Source organism: Canis aureus, chromosome 20 (assembly GCF_053574225.1).
Source record: "Canis aureus isolate CA01 chromosome 20, VMU_Caureus_v.1.0, whole genome shotgun sequence".
Classification (NCBI taxonomy): Eukaryota; Metazoa; Chordata; class Mammalia; order Carnivora; family Canidae; genus Canis; species Canis aureus.
In genome coordinates this window covers 46,924,415-46,942,611 of record NC_135630.1, presented here as the reverse complement: position 1 = coordinate 46,942,611, position 18,197 = coordinate 46,924,415, and the positions used below count along the sequence as shown (strand labels likewise).

Genomic DNA, 18,197 nt, shown 5'->3' with positions numbered 1-18,197 from the left:
TACTACTTAAAATGTGCTAAACAGGTTGTTTGAACCCACTGGTCAAGATAGGTCAATTTAAGAATTAGAATGATCTAAAGTAATAGCTCTTAGCCTTAGCTGCATTTTAGGATTACCTGGAGTGCTTTTAAACATCTGGATGACCTGGCCACAGGCAAGACTAATTAAATCAGAATCACTAGGGCTGGGGCCCAAGTATCGGTCCCCAGCAGGTACTAACAGATGCTAAGGTGCAGTCAAGGCTGAAAAATAATTTATCTCTTATATCTTCTGATATTATTTGAAAACTACATAAAAGAAAGTTATGTCAAACGAGGACACTAAAGATAAATTATTTCATCTATTCTGTTTATAGTTATTTGTGGGTTAAGAGTCTAGTTATAATGGCCAATGACACTTTAGTATAATATGTCACTTTCTTTAAGAATATGGAATACAAGCGTTTTTGCTTGTCAGTACTTACCAAAGAAGGTAGGAAGTAAATACTAGGAAAATCATTATAAGAAAACCTCCACCTGAAACGCCATAAACCCAAATTTTTACTCGGCCATCTGTTTAAAAATAGAGATTAAATAACAAGTTTAGCATACAAAAGTCTTCTCATCTGAGTTTAATATTTATCATCTGAATTCTGAGACTGGCATAAATCACAATCAGTGGAACTACTCATATGTGACAGCTAGAAAATGTCCGACAAAGGTGAAAATGTAAAATGTAAGTCTATCAAATTTTTCAAATGGGAAGCACCCAACAATAATCATTACTTCATAAAATCTAACATTTGTCAGGCTTTTTAAATATGTTTTTATGTGTGTATAGTCTTATATATATATATAATACAAAAGTATTGCAATACATTTGGCAACACCGAGAGAACAAAAAAAAAATTTTTTTTTAATTTTTATTTATTTATGATAGTCACACACACAGAGAGAGAGGCAGAGACATAGGCAGAGGGAGAAGCAGGCTCCATGCACCGGGAGCCCGACATGGGATTCGATCCTGGGTCTCCAGGATCGCGCCCTGGGCCAAAGGCAGGCGCTAAACCACTGTGCCACCCAGGGATCCCGAGAACCAAAAAATTAAGAGGTAATCCTGTATGTAAACAAAATTGTTACATCACCACTTTTGGTGATTTTGCTTCCTGAAATGATGTGGAATGAACAAAATCTATATGCCCAAATATGGTAATAAAGTCACCAAATTATGTCAAATTGTAACCACACATGTAAAGTAGACATTATTTTTGATGTCCCATCTGACAGAATTAAGAAAAATAAAACCAAATAAGTCTGATCTATTTATGTGAGCACAGTTAACTGGACTGAGAAGACAATGCCTTAGCATCCCAAAGGAACTGCATTCCTTTCTGAAGCACAGATACACACAGAAGATTCATTAGACTACATGAATATAATTAACTGCAGGTCCAAAAAACCGTATCAGCATCATATCTGAAAGGCGTATGCGTGATGAACAACTATCAAAGTGTATTGTAAGCAACACTTGTTTGGAATAAAATCACAATTACATTCAATTATATTGTCGCTACCCATTACAGTTTTTGTTTACACTTTAAAGCCTCACTCAGGTTTTAGAATGAGGTTTCAAGGTTAGTAATGATACTTTTCTATGGTCATAAAATTTTTAACAAAGCTTTGATTCTGACCTCTTTGAAACACTAATGATGAAATCCCCTCTTCTGAGATTTTTACACTTGAAAAAAAAAATCTTCCCTGAGTGAGAAAACACCTTTCATCTTTTCACTCCTAAATCTCACAAACCTGAAGTACTTGGAGGATTCAGTACTTTTAAATCCCAAGAGTAGAGGTATGTGGTCCATGTTACTTAAAAAAGAATATAACTTTTTATAATAACATAATGGATAGGATCAAACTTCAAAGTATTAAAAGATGTGTAGTGAAAAATAAGTCGCCCTGATACCCTCTCTCAATTCCCGAGCCAAGAGCTATCACTGTTACCAGTTTCCTTGTGAAGCATTTTAGCTCCCTTTGTATATGCAAACATGAGTACATGCATACAAATACATAACACCTTTTTTTTTTTAAAGAAATGCAAATGGCATATATTTTGATTTGTACTTTTTTTAAAGCAATTTTCCATGCTAGGTCACAAGGCAGGTCTCATTCTTTTTAATATGAGACATTGTATAATTGTATCATATTTTCTTTTTCCTTATTCTGCTTATACATAAGTATCAATGTTTTCCTCATGAGGAGAATATAAATTGGAGCAAACTCTAGAGAGACATTTAGGCAATATGTATCATATTTTGTAAAATTTCTTTTCTAAGAACTCATCATACAAATATATATGTGAACAAAATGGTATTCATAATTCATTTACATTCTCATGAGGAAAACAGATACATATATATATTCACATGCATACAGTTACATATACTAAAAATATATATATATATATATATATATATATATATATATATATATTTACATGCATACCACTATTGAGGTTTTAATTAGCCACCCAAAGGCTAAGGACCTCATTTAGGGAATTGAGCAATCCTTTCTCTAGAACCTCACTCTAATTCTCTTCTGGAACTGGAGTCTACAGGCAGTGGGTGAGCCTGGCTACATTTTAGATCACACTTCCTTCAGATCACACTTCCTTCAGATTTAAAGCTACTGCTAATTTAATCACAAAATGAATGAAATGATTTTAAAATCTATGGCATACCCAAATATATACAGTGGAGTCAGAAATGCATAAGATACCGTAATCATTCTGAAAAGTTGGATGAGGAGCATGCATCTGGTTTCTCCTACTAGATCTAGTGTCTTTTGAGCCCCAGGCTCTGGTTTTTGGTTCATTGAAGTACATCATTAAGGCACTTTTGATTTGTAGAGGCCTGGGGTCTGGGAGGAAATTTCCAGGGTATTTTTTGCCTGAGCTCTGTCTGCCTTTTTCCTCTCCATGCCCTGTTAGGCCACTTTGCTTAGTTATTAGTAGAATTTTGTTTCCTGGAAAAGGTACTTATGATTAGCACCAAGCATCTTGTTTTCATTATCTGCATACTTTACAAGGGGAAAACTGAGATAAATACTATGAAAGGGCTGAACGGCCCTTCTTTTGGATCTTCCTATTACTGGTGGTAAGACCTTGGTCAAATTCATTTTCTCTGTTTCAGACTCCTAATCTCAAAAATGGCAATGATAGCATCTCATTAGGTTTTTGCAACCTAATGAGATCATTCATGCAATGTAACCAGCACAGGATGACAGGGTACACAGAAAGCATCTAACAAATTTCATTTCTATCTTTGTTAACCATCATTTCCTGGGACACCTGAGTGGCTCAGTGGTTGAGCATATGCCTTCCGCTCAGGGCATGGTCCCAGGGTTCCAGGATTGAGTCCCGTGTTGGGTTCCCCACAGGGAGTCTGCTTCTCCCTCTGTCTATGTCTATATCTCTGCCTCTGTCTTTTTCTAGGTATCTCATGAATAAATAAATAAATAAAATCTTAAAAAAAAAATAACCACCAATTTCTGAGCCCTGTAGGCCCAGCACTCTGTTAAAACTCACAAAAGTTCTGCAAGGAAGGTGACTTTGGACGGGTTTCCTCACTATGAAGTCAATCGAGAGAGGTGAAAGCGTTACACTCAATCACAAAACAGGTACATTCTGGGATCCCTGGGTGGCGCAGCGGTTTAGCGCCTGCCTTTGGCCCAGGGCGCGATCCTGGAGACCCGGGATCGAATCCCACGTCGGGCTCCCGGTGCATGGAGCCTGCTTCTCCCTCTGCCTGTGTCTCTGCCCCTCTCTCTCTCTCTCTCTGTGTGACTATCATAAATAAATGGAAAAAAAAAAGTGCATCCCAATCTTTAAAAAAAAAAAAAAAAAAAAAAAAAAAAACAGGTACATTCTGAGCCGTGGTGCCAAGGTCTGTTTCTGAGATTAAGGCTTTTTACTGTTCCAACAGCATTTTTCAAACCACATAGGGTCCCTAGACATTTCCTAAGGTTATCTGCAGGTTCTTGATCTATTCCAACTTTTGCTCTTAATTTCAATTCTTCTATATACACATTTGCAGAGGTAATTTACAATGAAAAGATAATTTTAAAAGTTACTATTTGGGGACTTAATTCCATATCTCAGACTGGGGGTAAGAGAGACTTATCTTCATTTATCTTCACCCAACCATGGGAACATTTTACATTTAAAGGGACTACCTCTTTTTGACATTCAAATCTGGGAAACCTTGAATTGGACCACATTACCTCTTCTGTCTCACCTCTTTCTTTTTCTTCTTCCCTCCATTTTTTCTGTCATAAGTAGTGGTGACAATATGAACCCCAATGCCCCATGAGAAAACGTGTATGTCTTACTCTTAACTGAAATGTACCTGGATCAAGGGGTTGAAGTGACCATCCTTTGAAAATGTCATGTATCTTTGAATTCACAGGTCTGTTTTTCCCTGCAAGGTTCTTCGCATCAGCTTTTTTATCATCTGAGCCGGGTACTTTCATGCAGTAATCCAGGAAACCATTTGATCTCATGATCTCTATATAGCCCTTCTCACAGCCACAGACTCCACCCTACAGCATACAAAATAGTTTCATGGTTACACAGTGGTGAAAAAGAACAATTTAAAAGCTGGAATCATTTAATACATGTGCAATGTGTTATGGCAATTTGGGGTTTTTCAGCAACAGAGTTGCCAGAGATGAAAAACCAAGCAGTTCATTTTTCCAAATTCCTAAGTCAACCCTTTGTTTTTAAAGATTTTATTTAATTATTCGTGAGAGAGACATAGAGAGAGAGGCAGAGACCTAGGCAGAGGGAGAAGCAGGTTCCCTGCAGGGAGCCCAATGCAGGACTCAATCCTAGGACCCCTGGATCATGACCTGAGTCAAAGGCAGATGCTCAAACACTGAGCCACCCCTTAAAGACATCATCAGATTTCTCTACAGGTTGACAATTCTTACAGCTTGCAAGTAAGAAATCACGATTCTTTGTCAACGGAGGGCATTAACTCCATTCTTTTTCTCTAGTACAGAGATGTTTAATCAAATTATCCTCCATTCTCCCCACAACTCTTTCAGATTCCTGCCCACTCATTCGAACCTGCTGCCCTTGATGCTGAGAAGTAAAGCAACAGGGATTATGTATGTAGTGCCTCTGGGCTTCGTGCTCTTTGATGTCTGTTACTGTGCCAGCTGCTGAATGCTGCTTACCACCTTCTACCATTGATCACTAACTAGTCTGAACTACCTCTCTGCTTGCAGGCTTGGTTTTGCACTCAAGGAAGGCAGCCTAAGTGGAGAAAAAACAGACTTCACCCAAGGCACTTGTCCCATATCCTTCCTTGTAGTAACCTGAGTGTCACATTACATCCAAGTTGGCATTATGACAATGTGTCCTTCATGCTTGTCTGTGAATTCCTGGTCATTTTCATTGTACAATAAACCTCTCCAAGATGCTGGCTATGGTGAGTTACAGCAAGGATTTCTTTCTGCCTTTAGAAGTGAAACAAAATAATTGCTCTTCCATCCTCCAGCAAATATGGAACAGAACAAGTTAAGCATAAAATTATGACTCTGTATGACTTTGCTGTTGTAGTGCCTTACCTAAAACTATTTGGCATTTTTTGAACAGGCTCATCTGTTCACCCACTCAAGTTTGGGTGAGTCTTAAGGGACTATGTATTTGGATCACTGATTGTTAACTGAACACATGATTTTAAGGAGCAGTAAATAGTAAGTATTAGATACTAAATAGATACTAAAACTAAAGACTAAAAACTTAAACCTCAGTCTTCTACAAAAGGAAAAGGTCAGAAAACTAGGATAAAATAATTAGTAATTGCCCATTGTTTAGTAAACAGGCAGCATTCCTATAATAGTGACATTACAGCATTTCATTTGAGGATATTGCATGGTGTTCAATAGAGTGCTAATTAAGACAATTAAGATCACCTCTCGTCTAAGGGAAAAGCTATAACCAATCAGGTGTGCCAAAGGTTCAAGGCAAACGGTATTTATGTTTTATTAAAGAGGGTATCTGGACAGGGGGTGGAAAGCTATGACTTCTATTTTGCAAATGTGATTAGTATATGAAGTTTTGCTGACCTCTTTTCTCCTCTATAAGCTTAGGCATTAGTTTTTCCGTGGTAAAGATTTAACCCACCTTGAAGTGAAAGAGCCATAAACTAGGACTGAATAATTAAATTATTTTTAACCAGCTCATTTTTGGAAAGAGCACATAAGAAGAAACTTGTTTCTTTAAGGAACATGACATAACTTAATATATGCACTGCTCACTATGAGTGCCATTGATTAGAACACATTGCACATCCTGCATTAATTCCTGAGCAGTCATAAATGGGAGTTAAGAGAGAAGAACAGAGATAAAGAGCTCTGCTTTAAGAAAATGTGTGCACATGAGCATAGTACTTTTTCTCCATAGCCGAATATTTAACTTATTTAAAATGAACTAAAAATTTACTTGTACCATAGTCATCAAGTGTAATCAATTTTATTCAATATTAGCAAATATGAACATTTATAATATCTTTCTAAATAGATTGACTAGATGGAAGGCTAAGAATGAAAGAATAAATCAACTGAGAACAATTATTGATAAGCAGAGCTAGTATGAATTAGCTGATAGGCAGATTTTGTTATAGATGGAGATATATAGAAAAAGACTGTTTTACTTAAGACCTGGCCCTATTAAAAAAAAAAAAAAAATCCTTAGTAGCTGTGATTATTCCTGCAAAGTCCTCTAGATGGTACCGTGAGTACATGGAACTGCTGTTGGGGCTGTAGCCTACTGGAAAACACACAACATATGCAGAAGACAGCAATTAACTGTAGAAGGCTCTAGCACAGGACTCACCTGTGTACAGTAGGAAAAAGGTTTTCTGCAGGCTGGATTACACTGGCGAATAGCAGCAGGACGTGCCTGAGGGGAGCAGCCTCCTACAAAAACCAAACCAAAACAAAACAAAAAATAACACAAAAACCCACCATCATCATTTGTGGACTTTTCTATGATAAACATTATGTTTTTTTTCCTCTCAGGCACTGGCCACTCTGTAACAGTATTATTTTTTTATATGTATTTGCCTATACATGGTCCAGCTTTATTTTATTGATTACTCTAGGAAGAATTGTTCAAGATGAGAGGCTCTGCTAACAAGATGTTTGCAGTAGTTTTTATACCTGCTTATTGGCAATGTCATTCTATCATATGGCTCTGCTCGAGGGCAACATCTGTGTGCTGGGCCAAGATCAGGAAAAGAATGGATGAAATTTCAGTTTAAGTTCAGGAGCAGAAAATATATCTGCTTAAAGACTCATTCTATGTGTAGTTTTTTCCAGTGCCTGAATACCCCAAGTAGGCAATAAGCCAATTGTCAACAACCAAATGCTAAAGGAATGCCACTAATAGATTCATGGACCACACTAGCCAAGTCTTTGGTAACATTTTAAAATGTATCGCAACCAGAATACACACACACACAGAGTCACATATAGAGCTTCACACATTTTTAAAAGTAAATGTATAAGGTCCAGGAGAAGCAGTCATACATCTTATACAGTACTTGCAGGTATGCAAGATTTTTGAGTAAATGGATGGAATAAGGTGTCTATAATCTGAAAATCATTTACATATTAGTCATGACTTTCTGGATTCAAAGTACTAGCCTAAGAAGATGATGTATTATTTGAGGGCAGGATTTAAAGTATTTGAATACTGGTTTCATTTCTAGATTCTAGCTTTTGTCTTAATACAATTGTCACCCAGTTATAGTTTATGACTTTGTAGCTAGCAAAAAGCTTTGGGTTAAGATTGTAGAGGAAACATCTACGTTTTGCCTGAGAATGAAACAGCTAAATTCCTACTGTTACTGGAAGAATAAGAAAATAATCCCCAGAGGGGGAAAAAAACAAAACAAAACAAAAAAAGCCTACAATCGAGAACTATACCTATGTGTGAAATGGATAATTTGGACATTAGTGGCAATAACCACGTGGTCTTGTTGCTACCAGTAACTGCTTGCGGGGGAGGGTTGTTTCCACTCTTTTAACCAGTGTTCTCCAAAGAGCAGTGCCTGTACCCCTGGGGATAGAATCTCTAGAGGATTGGTTAGAAAATACTAGAGTTTTTATAGTTCATACAGTAGTTTGTTTAAATTTAAAACTGAAATTAAGCTGTAATACGTAGCAGCTGATAGTAATAACCTGAGCTCATCATTAGATGGCCCGGTTATACACTGTGCACCAAGTACTCTGCAGAGACTTTGACAGTGTAGCCCTCACCAGCCAATGCTCAGCATGATGCGGAGGATGCTGCTTTTGGTATTCCTGATTAAATAGATTTACAGTGTATTTAGTTTCAACCATAACTTACAGAATGGGCAAGCAGCTTAAAATAAATTACCGTATGGATAAACTATGGGTTAGAGGGAATACAATAATGCAAATATAGGCAAACTAGACAAAGGCGGAGCTGAAAATTCTTCAATTCCCACAGAAGAATAGAAATTCTCTCATTGATACAATAAGCTTTGTCAGCTGCAGTAGCAGTAAAACAATATTTTTCTGAGAAGGCATTAACAAACTTTAAAATTGAGATCATTTGCACAATCAAATTGTAGCCACTGTCATAAGTGAGGAAACCTTTGCTCAGTCTGTGTAGATATTAAATAGTGACAACTAGAAAAATATCCAAAATCGAGCTTCCAGTGCATGATGCAAACATCTACAACTTACAGCAAAGAAGTTCTGCACTATTAATGAATATATTTTATTATTCTTTATCCATCCTTTCAATTCAACTTTGTACGTGTTTTATAATACGATACTGGAGCATAATAGTGCAAGAAGAGGATATGTTGAGATGGGTCGTCAAAAACTTTTTACTGAGAAGGTACATGATTTAAAACTTTAGAGACTAGAGACTGTTGCTTTAAACTGTCATGTCTGTTTTTCAGCCATTGTCTCAGAACACGATATTTAAGGAAATTTTACTATGTAAGTTGTTTTATATATTATGGGTCTTTGGATCAAACTGTTTGCTTTCTAAGATGCAAAGGTCTATTACTCAGAGCCATAAGAATGAAGTCTTGCCATTTACAACAACATGGATGGACCTGGAGGGTATTATGCTACGTGAAATAAGCAAGACAGAAAAAGACAAATACCATATGATTTCACTTATATGTAGAATCTAAAAAACAGAATAAGCGAACACAACAAAAAAAGAAAGCCAGACTTACAGATACAGAGAACAAACTGGTGGTTGCCAAAGGTAGGGGTAGGGGGTGGGTTAGGTGAAATGGGTGAAGAGGATTAAAAGGCACAAATTTCTAATTATAAAATAAGTCACAGGGAAGAAAAATGCAGCATAGGGAATAGAGTCTGTAATACACTCATCATGGTGGGCATCTTGTATATAATTTTTGGATCACTATGTTGTACACCTAAATCTAATTTAATGTTATATGCCAAGTATACTTTAATTAAAAATTTAAAACAAAATAAGATCCAATGACAATTTGCTATGAAGATCATCTAAGTCCACCTGCCCAGTCTTTTGCTTATAATTTGTAAGCTAATTCTTCTCACAAACAGCAACACTCAGAGATCTTTTTGAAGTGCCCACACAAATCTTAGGCAGGAATACCTGTGACATTAATGCCATCTGAACGTTGGCACCATACAGTTCGTTCATTATTGTTCCAAAGACTTGCTTTCCATGTGTAGTGATAACATTTGCCTCCTGCAAGTAAATACGATAACAGCGGTTCTATTATACCTCACATAAAAACAGATAAGCATTGATCAATCAAGGCTGAGAACTGAAAAGTGCTCTTGGTACCTGTACAAGGGCGTGTTTCTAGAACCTGCTGGGGGCAGCTGTCTTGGTTCTCAAAAGACTGAACTATAAATGTCCTTGACCTAGATTGGCGGCCCATTGTCTCAAAGCTTCTTCCATTGATGCAGGTTAATTCGCATGTGCTCCACTCAGACCATTCCGTCAAATGGCAGTCTCCTAGATGATGGTGCAGGACAGGGCAAGGGAAATAATGTGAAAACTAGCACCCGAAAACATTTACGTGGACAGGGTTCACAGTGAGATTTGTGGTGACGGCACAGTGATGTAGGTTGGTTGTAGGCACTATACATTCTACCTTGACCAATTTTCCACTTAGAATATACTAAGAATGATAATTTTTTATTTAATCTAGTTCAGCAAGAAAGTATCAAAAGCTAGACGGCCATTACTCCAAATCATGATAGTCTTGTCTAGAGGACACCATGTGTTTTTTACTAATATAGTAAGCTCTTCAAAAGGGAGATACAAAAATGATAGCAACTCAGTTTTCAAAGAGCCACATAATGTCATAAAGTAGACGTTCATTGAAAGCATGTAACAGGAAGAAACTGGTCTCTGAAGTGGAATATCCTTGAGGCTAAATGATGTTTAATATTCTAAACATACATAATTGTGTGCGTGTGTATACATATATATGTGTACATATGTATGTGTTTACACACATGTGGATATATTCAGCCACTTTAAACTTAGGCCATACTAGGTAGGTTGGTTATTAGGATTAAAATCACCTCATGCATTTTCTGTAATTAATAATGACTTTCACGATTACAGAAGGCTTTCATGAACCTACAATCTTACTTGCTCCCACCACACCCTCATTCAGGGATTCATCAACTCAAGGATCCAGTCAACATTTTTTGAGTACTGGCCAGTGTACTAGATGTGGTCGGGTTGGGCATTATTAACACATTTTCCAGACAGAGCAACTATAGGTCCAAGGCACTAGACTCTAGGTCCCTGATAAAACACCAGTGATGTGGCAAAATTTCTACTTCATTCTTAAATTTCCAAATCCAGTGCTTTTTTTGCCTCTCACCTACTTTACCTGCATTGAAGCCGTAGAGGTCTCCCAAAGTGATAGCTTTATTGCATTTTTAATTTTGATTAATGCAAAATTTCAGTTTTGATGAGCGCTTCTCCAGAAAAATAAAATAGAAAATGAATTTAAAAATCACCAGGGAAGTCCCTCCCAATCACTGCAAACTGCATACCTGGGCAAGGCACAGAACATGGCTGTTTCAGGATGCTGTCTTGAAAGGGCATTTCTCCACACAGTGCATCATCTACGCTTATAGCCAAGTCAGAGACTGAACCATTGTGGACCACACAGGACAGGCTGCGGATCTGGAATCCTTCCCCACAGTCTCCACCCTATCAAAGGAAAGGATGCTGTCAGAATTACCCAAACAGTTAGCATCTTCCATTTTTTGCTCCTACCACCTCTTGCTCAAGAAAATCAGCAGTTTCCTCCTCTTGGGAATTATCTATGATTGTTGACAATAAAGCATCACTGAGCAATTCTCCTAGAGCTGATAGAGAAGCTGAAGTAGAAATGCAAATTTATTCCATGGAATTTATGAACTCAGAATATGACGATTCATTTTGGAACTCAGCCAGGATCGACTGAAAAAAGAACAAACAATACAAAATTTGTCTAGGTATATGTATTAAAATGGCCTAATCCATAATCACTCCCCAAGAGAGCATGTATGGCCGGGGGGCACACATTTCTCTCTCTGCTGTTTTTCTTTTGCAGGGAATTCAGTACTTTCTCATATGGTTTAGATGGGGTTTCTAATAAAACACTGATTTCTTTCCTGCCACAAGAAGTTGTTTTCCCAGCATGCCTCATGTGTTGAATAATGTTCTTTGAAGGTACTTAATACAAATCCCACTCAGATTTTTCTGGGCAATTAGAAAAAAATTGTGCAGTGTCTCACAGAAACAGAAACTTCGAACAGGAAAGCTCTTAGTGGTTATCTGACCTAACCATCTGCCTGATGAAAGGTTTCCTATTATAACATTTTTGGCAGATACTCATGAGTATTTTCTCCTCAGTTTTTGTCAGGTGCTCATACATCAAAACGAAGTCCACTGGACATTTGGATAGCTTTAGAGAGTAGCTCTGTTTTTCTATAAATACCTTAGAAAACAGAGCTGAAGGCAGAGCTTCTCTGCTAAAGAAGTAAAATCCTAGGATGACAAGAGTCGGGGTAAAGAACTATAGCAGGAATGGAGGAAAAGCAGATACAAGGTAGTGTGTCACCAAGCTGGCCTCAACTTTACAAACAAGCACAGCTGGTTTCTTGGTCACCCGTACCTTCCATGCAGGCCATGTTGTAACACCAATGTCCCAGTACCATCCGTGATAGGGGAGGGAGGCAATCCCAGGCAATGCCCTTAAACTTCTGAGGAGTGTTACTAAGAAGTTCTCACTAAGTGCAGAAGTCAGTGGAGGAGCTAGAGTTTTCATGACTACTGCTCATACAGTGGGAGAGGGGAGAGATAAGGAGCTAGAGCGAGCTCCCATCTCTGCACTTGTGCTGCTGCAGTCAGGGATGTCATGTGCTATCATCGATGAATTCATTATTAGGTGTTAGTCTGGTAACTATCCCCTGCACTGAGAAACTCGGTTTAATGTTCTTTTTATGCTATTCCCCTTGCTGGGGCCAAAAACTGCTTTCCTGAGGCTTTGGAGCTGCTGTGGCCTTTGGAATGGCAGGAGCAAAGGAAGAAGAGGTGGTTGACTAATGCAGTTATGACCGTGGGCCAGGGTATGGAGCAGGTCTGGGGACCGAGGGGCGTGCTGAGCACCAGCCAGGTGCAGGCACTGTTGCAGCAGCTGCTGAGTGCCAAGGGCAGACTGCTGGACATCCAGGCTGGTACGGAGTGGCCTCTGAGAAAAATTCTTTACATAATAGGGAATTTAGGATTCAAAGACCTACTGGCAAGAAAGAAAAGGTCCAACATAGAGGAGGTCCAAGTTGTAGCAACTTAAAGCTTGAAAATCTGAATAGGCCCATAAATTGGGGCCATCACCTTTGCTTCTAAATATGTTTGAACAAGAATTATCATTTGTTTATCTAAGATGGCAAATCTCACACTAGATTCATCAATACTTCATAATTGCTGTAATCATTTCTATGGCTATTATGAATCTGTCAAAAATGCACCTTAATTTTGAACCTACGTGCAGTTTTGGGGAAATTCAGAGTTAATTCACAGTAGATTCATTTTGCTCTCGTAAATGTTCACTCTCTGAAGTGTAAAATAGTATAAGTTTAATTTCTTTTTTGGGGGAAGGATCTCTCTTGGAAACTATTATTCCAGATGATGGATCCATTGCAGAATTGTCTAAGGTGTTATATTTTGCTATAGAGTACTTGGAGAGAAGAGTCAGAAGACTGCAGCATGTATGAAATTTGAAATTTCCTGTCTGGAACCTTGGGTAACAGAAGATACAGTTGATTCGCGTTTTGTTTGACATTCCAGGAGATGGAGTGTGAAGAAATGACAGGAAACAAGTCTCCATCAGGGATCCCTTTAAAAACCAAGACAAACAATAATATGCTCCTAGTATGTGTCCATAGTCAACCTTAATCTCTTCTATCTTTGACAACAGCGGCCGTAAGAGGAAGAGAAATCAGTATCAGAATGATAATCTCATTCATAAAGCAAGCATTCACTCATTCTCATTCATGAAGCTTTATACACTAGAGACTAAAATCAGACCCAGGCTTCTGTGAGCAAGACTGTCGATAAGCGAGGATTCTCTCACCGACTCTCCACTGTCCGCATTATTAATGGATGTTTTTATATGCTCCGAATTGGCATCTCCACCAGATGTGAAAAGGCAGATGGTGATAATAATCATAATCATAGTTCTTATCAAAATTATAATAGCAACAAATTTATTGAGCTCTTAATGCATGTCAGGTACCATGATAAGCACTGTATAAAAACTATGTAATCCCTACCAAAAGTTCCTAGAGAAATAGGTACCATTGCCACTCTCCTGATAGAGATAAACAAAAACCAAAACAGACTTGGAGAGCTTAATAAGTTGGCAAAATTTACAGAGCTAAGAACTGCCAGAACCTTGACCAAAATTAAGCCCACTAGACTTAGTCTGAGCACCTAAGGCAGATTCATCAACATATGTGTGCATACATGTTATCAGCTGAGGAATCTGGAAAGAAAAAGAAAACACTAAAAAAAAAAAAAAAAAAAAAACCAAAAAAACAAAAAAGTGAAGCCTGAGGATAAACACTCCTTGTGCTAATCTCTTTCTATAAGATAATGGCAGAACTGGCACATCCACTGTGCCACTGATAGTCTGATCCACTGGATGGCAGTGGGCCATTTGGACGTCACAGCCACCTTCAGGGAACAAGCTCCCACCCTGTATTTATTTGGCAGAAGTGCAGCTGTGAGAGAAGTGATCTTCCTTTGTGTGCAAAGGTCCACGGGTACTTCCAAACTCAGTAATTCCAAACTCTGATTACATATACATTTAAGAAAAGGCAACCTGCTACAAAGATACTGGGTTATCTGTCTCACAAAGAGTTCACGGTTAGGCTTCAAGAAAAGCAGAAATGCAGCTTGAACTCAGGCAACGTTCATCAGGGAAATACAAATCAAAGCCACAATGAGATACCACCTCACAGCAGTGAGAATGGGGAAAATTTAACAAGGCAGGAAACCACAAATGTTGGAGAGGATGCGAAGAAAAGGGAACCCTCTTACACTGTTGGTGGGAATGTGAACTGGTGCAGCCACTCTGGAAAACTGTGTGGAGGTTCCTCAAAGAGTTAAAAATAGACCTGCCCTATGACCCGGCAATTGCCTTGCTGGGGATTTACCCCAAAGATACAGATGCAGTGAAACGCTGGGACACCTGCGCCCCGATGTTTCTAGCAGCAATGGCCACAATAGCCAAACTGTGGAAGGAGCCTCGGTGTCCATCGAAAGATGAATGGATAAAGAAGCTGTGGTCTATGTATACAATGGAATATTACTCAGCCTTTAGAAACGACAAATACCCACCATTTGCTTCGACGTGGATGGAACTGGAGGGTATTATGCTGAGTGAAGTAAGTCAATCGGAGAAGGACAAACATTATATGGTCTCATTCATTTGGGGAATATAAAAAGTAGTGAAAGGGAATAAAGGGGAAAGGAGGAAAAATGAGTGGGAAATATCAGAAAGGGAGACAGAACATGAAGACTCCTAACTCTGGGAAACGAACTAGGGGTGGTGGAAGGGAAGGAGGGCGGGGGATGGGGGTGACTGGGTGACGGGCACTGAGGGGGGCACTTGGGATGAGCACTGGGTGTTATTCTGTATGTTGGCAAATTGAACACCAATAAAAAATAAATTTATTATTAAAGAAAAAAAGAACTCAGGCAACGTTCAACTCCTTTCATCATGATTCCCTTTCTCTTTTGCCTCTTTTTTTTTTTTTTTTTTGGCATGTCACCTTCTATGTTCATTCTCCCTTCTGAGTGACTTATTTTAGCTACAAGGCAGTAAAATGTGGCAGGTAAGGGTTCCTAAATACACTATCTATCTTCAAATAGCTTCAGTTCCATTCGAAATTTTTAAGGAAGAATGCTGAATGAGCTGTTTGGGTAAGAACAATGAACTACAGACTTGTTTTTCAAGAGCTTTGCCTGGATTAGGTTGAACTGCGGAGTTTCCTCCTGATTGGAGGTGCCAATGAACAAGAATAAGCTCAGCTAGAAATCAAAAGCAGCTCTGAAATTTCTGGATACACTTGCTGCTAGGGTCTCCAAGGGCCTCCAAGCCTGGGTATCTCCAATGGATGCCAAGGCCCTCAGCCCCACACTGGCAATTCTACAGAAAATGTTCATAACCCACCACTCTTGCTCCTATCATTCTCCAAAAGCTTAGTATGTGACAGCAAAAGGAAACCCTACATGTGGCAGTGCCCCATAATGTCCCCAGACAAGTGGGCAGATCTGTATGTTTGAAAAAGGCTCCTTACCCCCGAGAAAAGAAAAAGGGAAGGCATGAAAGAACATGTATGTTGTATGCCTGGAAAGACTTGGAGCAGGGGGTTTTTATCAGGCCTCTTCCCTTTTCTCCCTGCCCTCTTAATTTTTTCTCCCTTCCCCTGCAATGGGTTCCTGAATTCTTTGAGTTTATTTTCTCTACTCTGTCAATAGTTATCACCGTGCTAAGGAAAAATATTCCTTCCATTTCTTTATTGGGATTCCAAGCAGCATTTAAAAATTGCTGAAAATTTAGTAAAGAAGATTTTCGACTAGTAGACAAAGTATCCATATTTAAAGCCATTAGGTTACTATTGAATTAATGAGCATGGTTATCTTATTTTCTGTAAAAAGAGACTGAACAAATGTAGCACACGTTTTTGTTCCTCTGGGACTTATTAAAATACATGGGCATTTAACTTCTGCAAGATAGTAATGCTGCATGACAATGTCATCCTGACAGGAACACTAAACATCTCTATGAGAATACTCTGCAGATTTCTTAACACATAATCACAATTATTGTTACCTAATTAAAATGTGCTTTGCAATATGAACCGAAGGATAAACTAGTAAAATAAGAAAATAAAGAAAATCAATGTGCTTTTTCTCACACAAGAAACCACAGAGAAAATGTGGTGGAGGATCTTTGCTGATCCAGCAAAAGCTCTGGGTATATGATATATGATGTTGCGAGGCATTTATATTTCAGGTCAATAAAAAAGTAATCATTGAGGAAAATGGAGTAACCTTGGTTCGTGTAATAATGTTAAAATATAACTTTCATACACTTTTGGTTTTCTGCCCATATGCAAGATTTTGCCTAAGCCTAAAAATGCCTCTTTTAAGAAATACGGTACCCAGCAAGCTATGCATTTCCATTGCATCAGGGTTTTGCCTAATTAAATAACACTTGATATTTTCAAGAAGCCAAGAACATAATATTGTATTCCTGAGGCTACCTAAGAGAATGAATGAAAGCCCCTTGACCCTGTTAGAATCAGTGCCTAATGAATGGCTATTTTCCTAGCAACAACACTTGGCATGAGGTTAGACTTTTGGTTGTAGTTTTGCATGAGCTCTATTGTATAAAAATACATCGTGCCAGGCCCCTGGTGCTGTAAAATTTATTCCATCAGTGCATAGGTTGCCCAGATGCTTCAGATGTACTAAGCAGCATTTCTTTAAGTATCATCAGGTGACCTACCTCCAATTTACATGTGGACCAGTTTCCGAGGACCCAGCTGTAGCAGGGTGTCACTGGGCAGGTTTTCTGCTGGGTGAGCTCTGTGGGGCACGGCCGTCCTTCTCCTTGGGTTGGCATAATTATAAATCGAGTCCGGCTCATTCGACCTAAAATGATAAGGAAGGCGTTGGCTTTTTGTTTACAGTCTGGCTTAGAAAGGGAATTAAAAGACAGAATGTTGCCTGACATGCATAAGTCTTCATAAAATATGCTGAACTTTGTCATGGCTGGCTCTCAGGTTTCCTGCCATTTTAAGTTAGGTCTCTAGGGCCACACAGGTTCTATAAGGTCTGCATAATGCTTCAGGTTTTGGAATTCTGTCTGCCTTCTACTTCTTTAGTCTTCTGAACTCCAAACTCTGTGTTGTTGCCCAGACTGACCCTGTAAACACTGGGGGAATGTTTGTTAATTCAACAAATATTTATTAAGCTCCAGTATGATCTAGGCGTCTTGCTATGTGCTAGGGATACAGGGATGAAATTGCCAGATATAGCTTCTGCCATCATGGAGCTTGTATTTTAGGCTAAGATTAAAAATATTAAAAATAGAGTTGTACCTTTGTTAGGTTCTAAATTAGCAAGTAGAGGAAAAATTGCACACAACCCAAATTACTCTAGAAAATTCCTTAGGAAGGTGCCACTCCAAGGTTTCCAGGCTATCTCTCAATTAATATGGACAATCTTCCTACAATTTAGGGCCAAATTCTTTTTTTCATAAGATAAAGTTGTTAGCTTCTGTGAAGGAGGCATTATGTTTGAAAACACATGTTCAAATACCAGTATTCCATTTCATATATATATTTAAAAAAAGGGAAACTGGTTAATGGGAATAGCCAAGGAAAGAGCAAGGTACCCATGTCATTTTATGCCCACTCAGAGGCATCAGGTCATAAACCCATTAAAGGAGAATAATGGACAGAATTTAAATGTCCATGTTTCTCCCTTGCTCTCTCCCCCACTCAATCCTGTCCTCAACTTTTTTTTGTTGTTGTTGTTGATGAGGTACTATATGCAAGTAGTTTGTTATGGGGATATATGCCAATCTGGAA

The 18,197-nt window shown here is 38.5% G+C and overlaps 2 protein-coding genes across 28 annotated transcripts in view; one reads left to right on the top strand and one right to left on the bottom strand.

Annotated features, from left to right (window-relative positions):
• THSD7B (thrombospondin type 1 domain containing 7B) overlaps positions 1-18,197 on the bottom strand; it is a 726,789-nt gene that overhangs the window by 7,738 nt on the left and 700,854 nt on the right. Inside the window, exons 20-26 of the mRNA XM_077861538.1 lie at positions 17,111-17,256; positions 11,100-11,259; positions 9,868-10,041; positions 9,673-9,768; positions 6,880-6,962; positions 4,385-4,577; positions 464-551 (exon numbers count right to left, since the gene is read on the bottom strand). Coding sequence (XP_077717664.1) covers positions 464-551; positions 4,385-4,577; positions 6,880-6,962; positions 9,673-9,768; positions 9,868-10,041; positions 11,100-11,259; positions 17,111-17,256 — 940 coding nt within the window. The remainder of the gene's footprint in view (positions 1-463; positions 552-4,384; positions 4,578-6,879; positions 6,963-9,672; positions 9,769-9,867; positions 10,042-11,099; positions 11,260-17,110; positions 17,257-18,197) is intronic.
• The window catches only part of LOC144291774 (uncharacterized), a 322,394-nt gene that overhangs the window by 282,864 nt on the left and 21,333 nt on the right, over positions 1-18,197 (top strand). For 15 of the 27 annotated variants that reach the window (XR_013359261.1, XR_013359267.1, XR_013359265.1 and 12 more), the window contains 2 exons: positions 5,085-5,147; positions 5,268-5,470. The exons of 8 other annotated variants lie outside the window; for them this stretch is intronic. Coding sequence is in view for 4 of the 19 variants with exons in the window: in XM_077861539.1 (XP_077717665.1) it covers positions 5,085-5,147; positions 5,268-5,361 (157 nt within the window). In the remaining 15 variants the exon portion in view is untranslated. Of the gene's footprint in view, positions 1-5,084; positions 5,148-5,267; positions 5,471-5,637; positions 5,739-18,197 lie in introns of all 27 variants that reach the window. 4 more of the 27 variants (XR_013359253.1, XR_013359249.1, XM_077861540.1 and 1 more) reach the window with 3 other exon arrangements.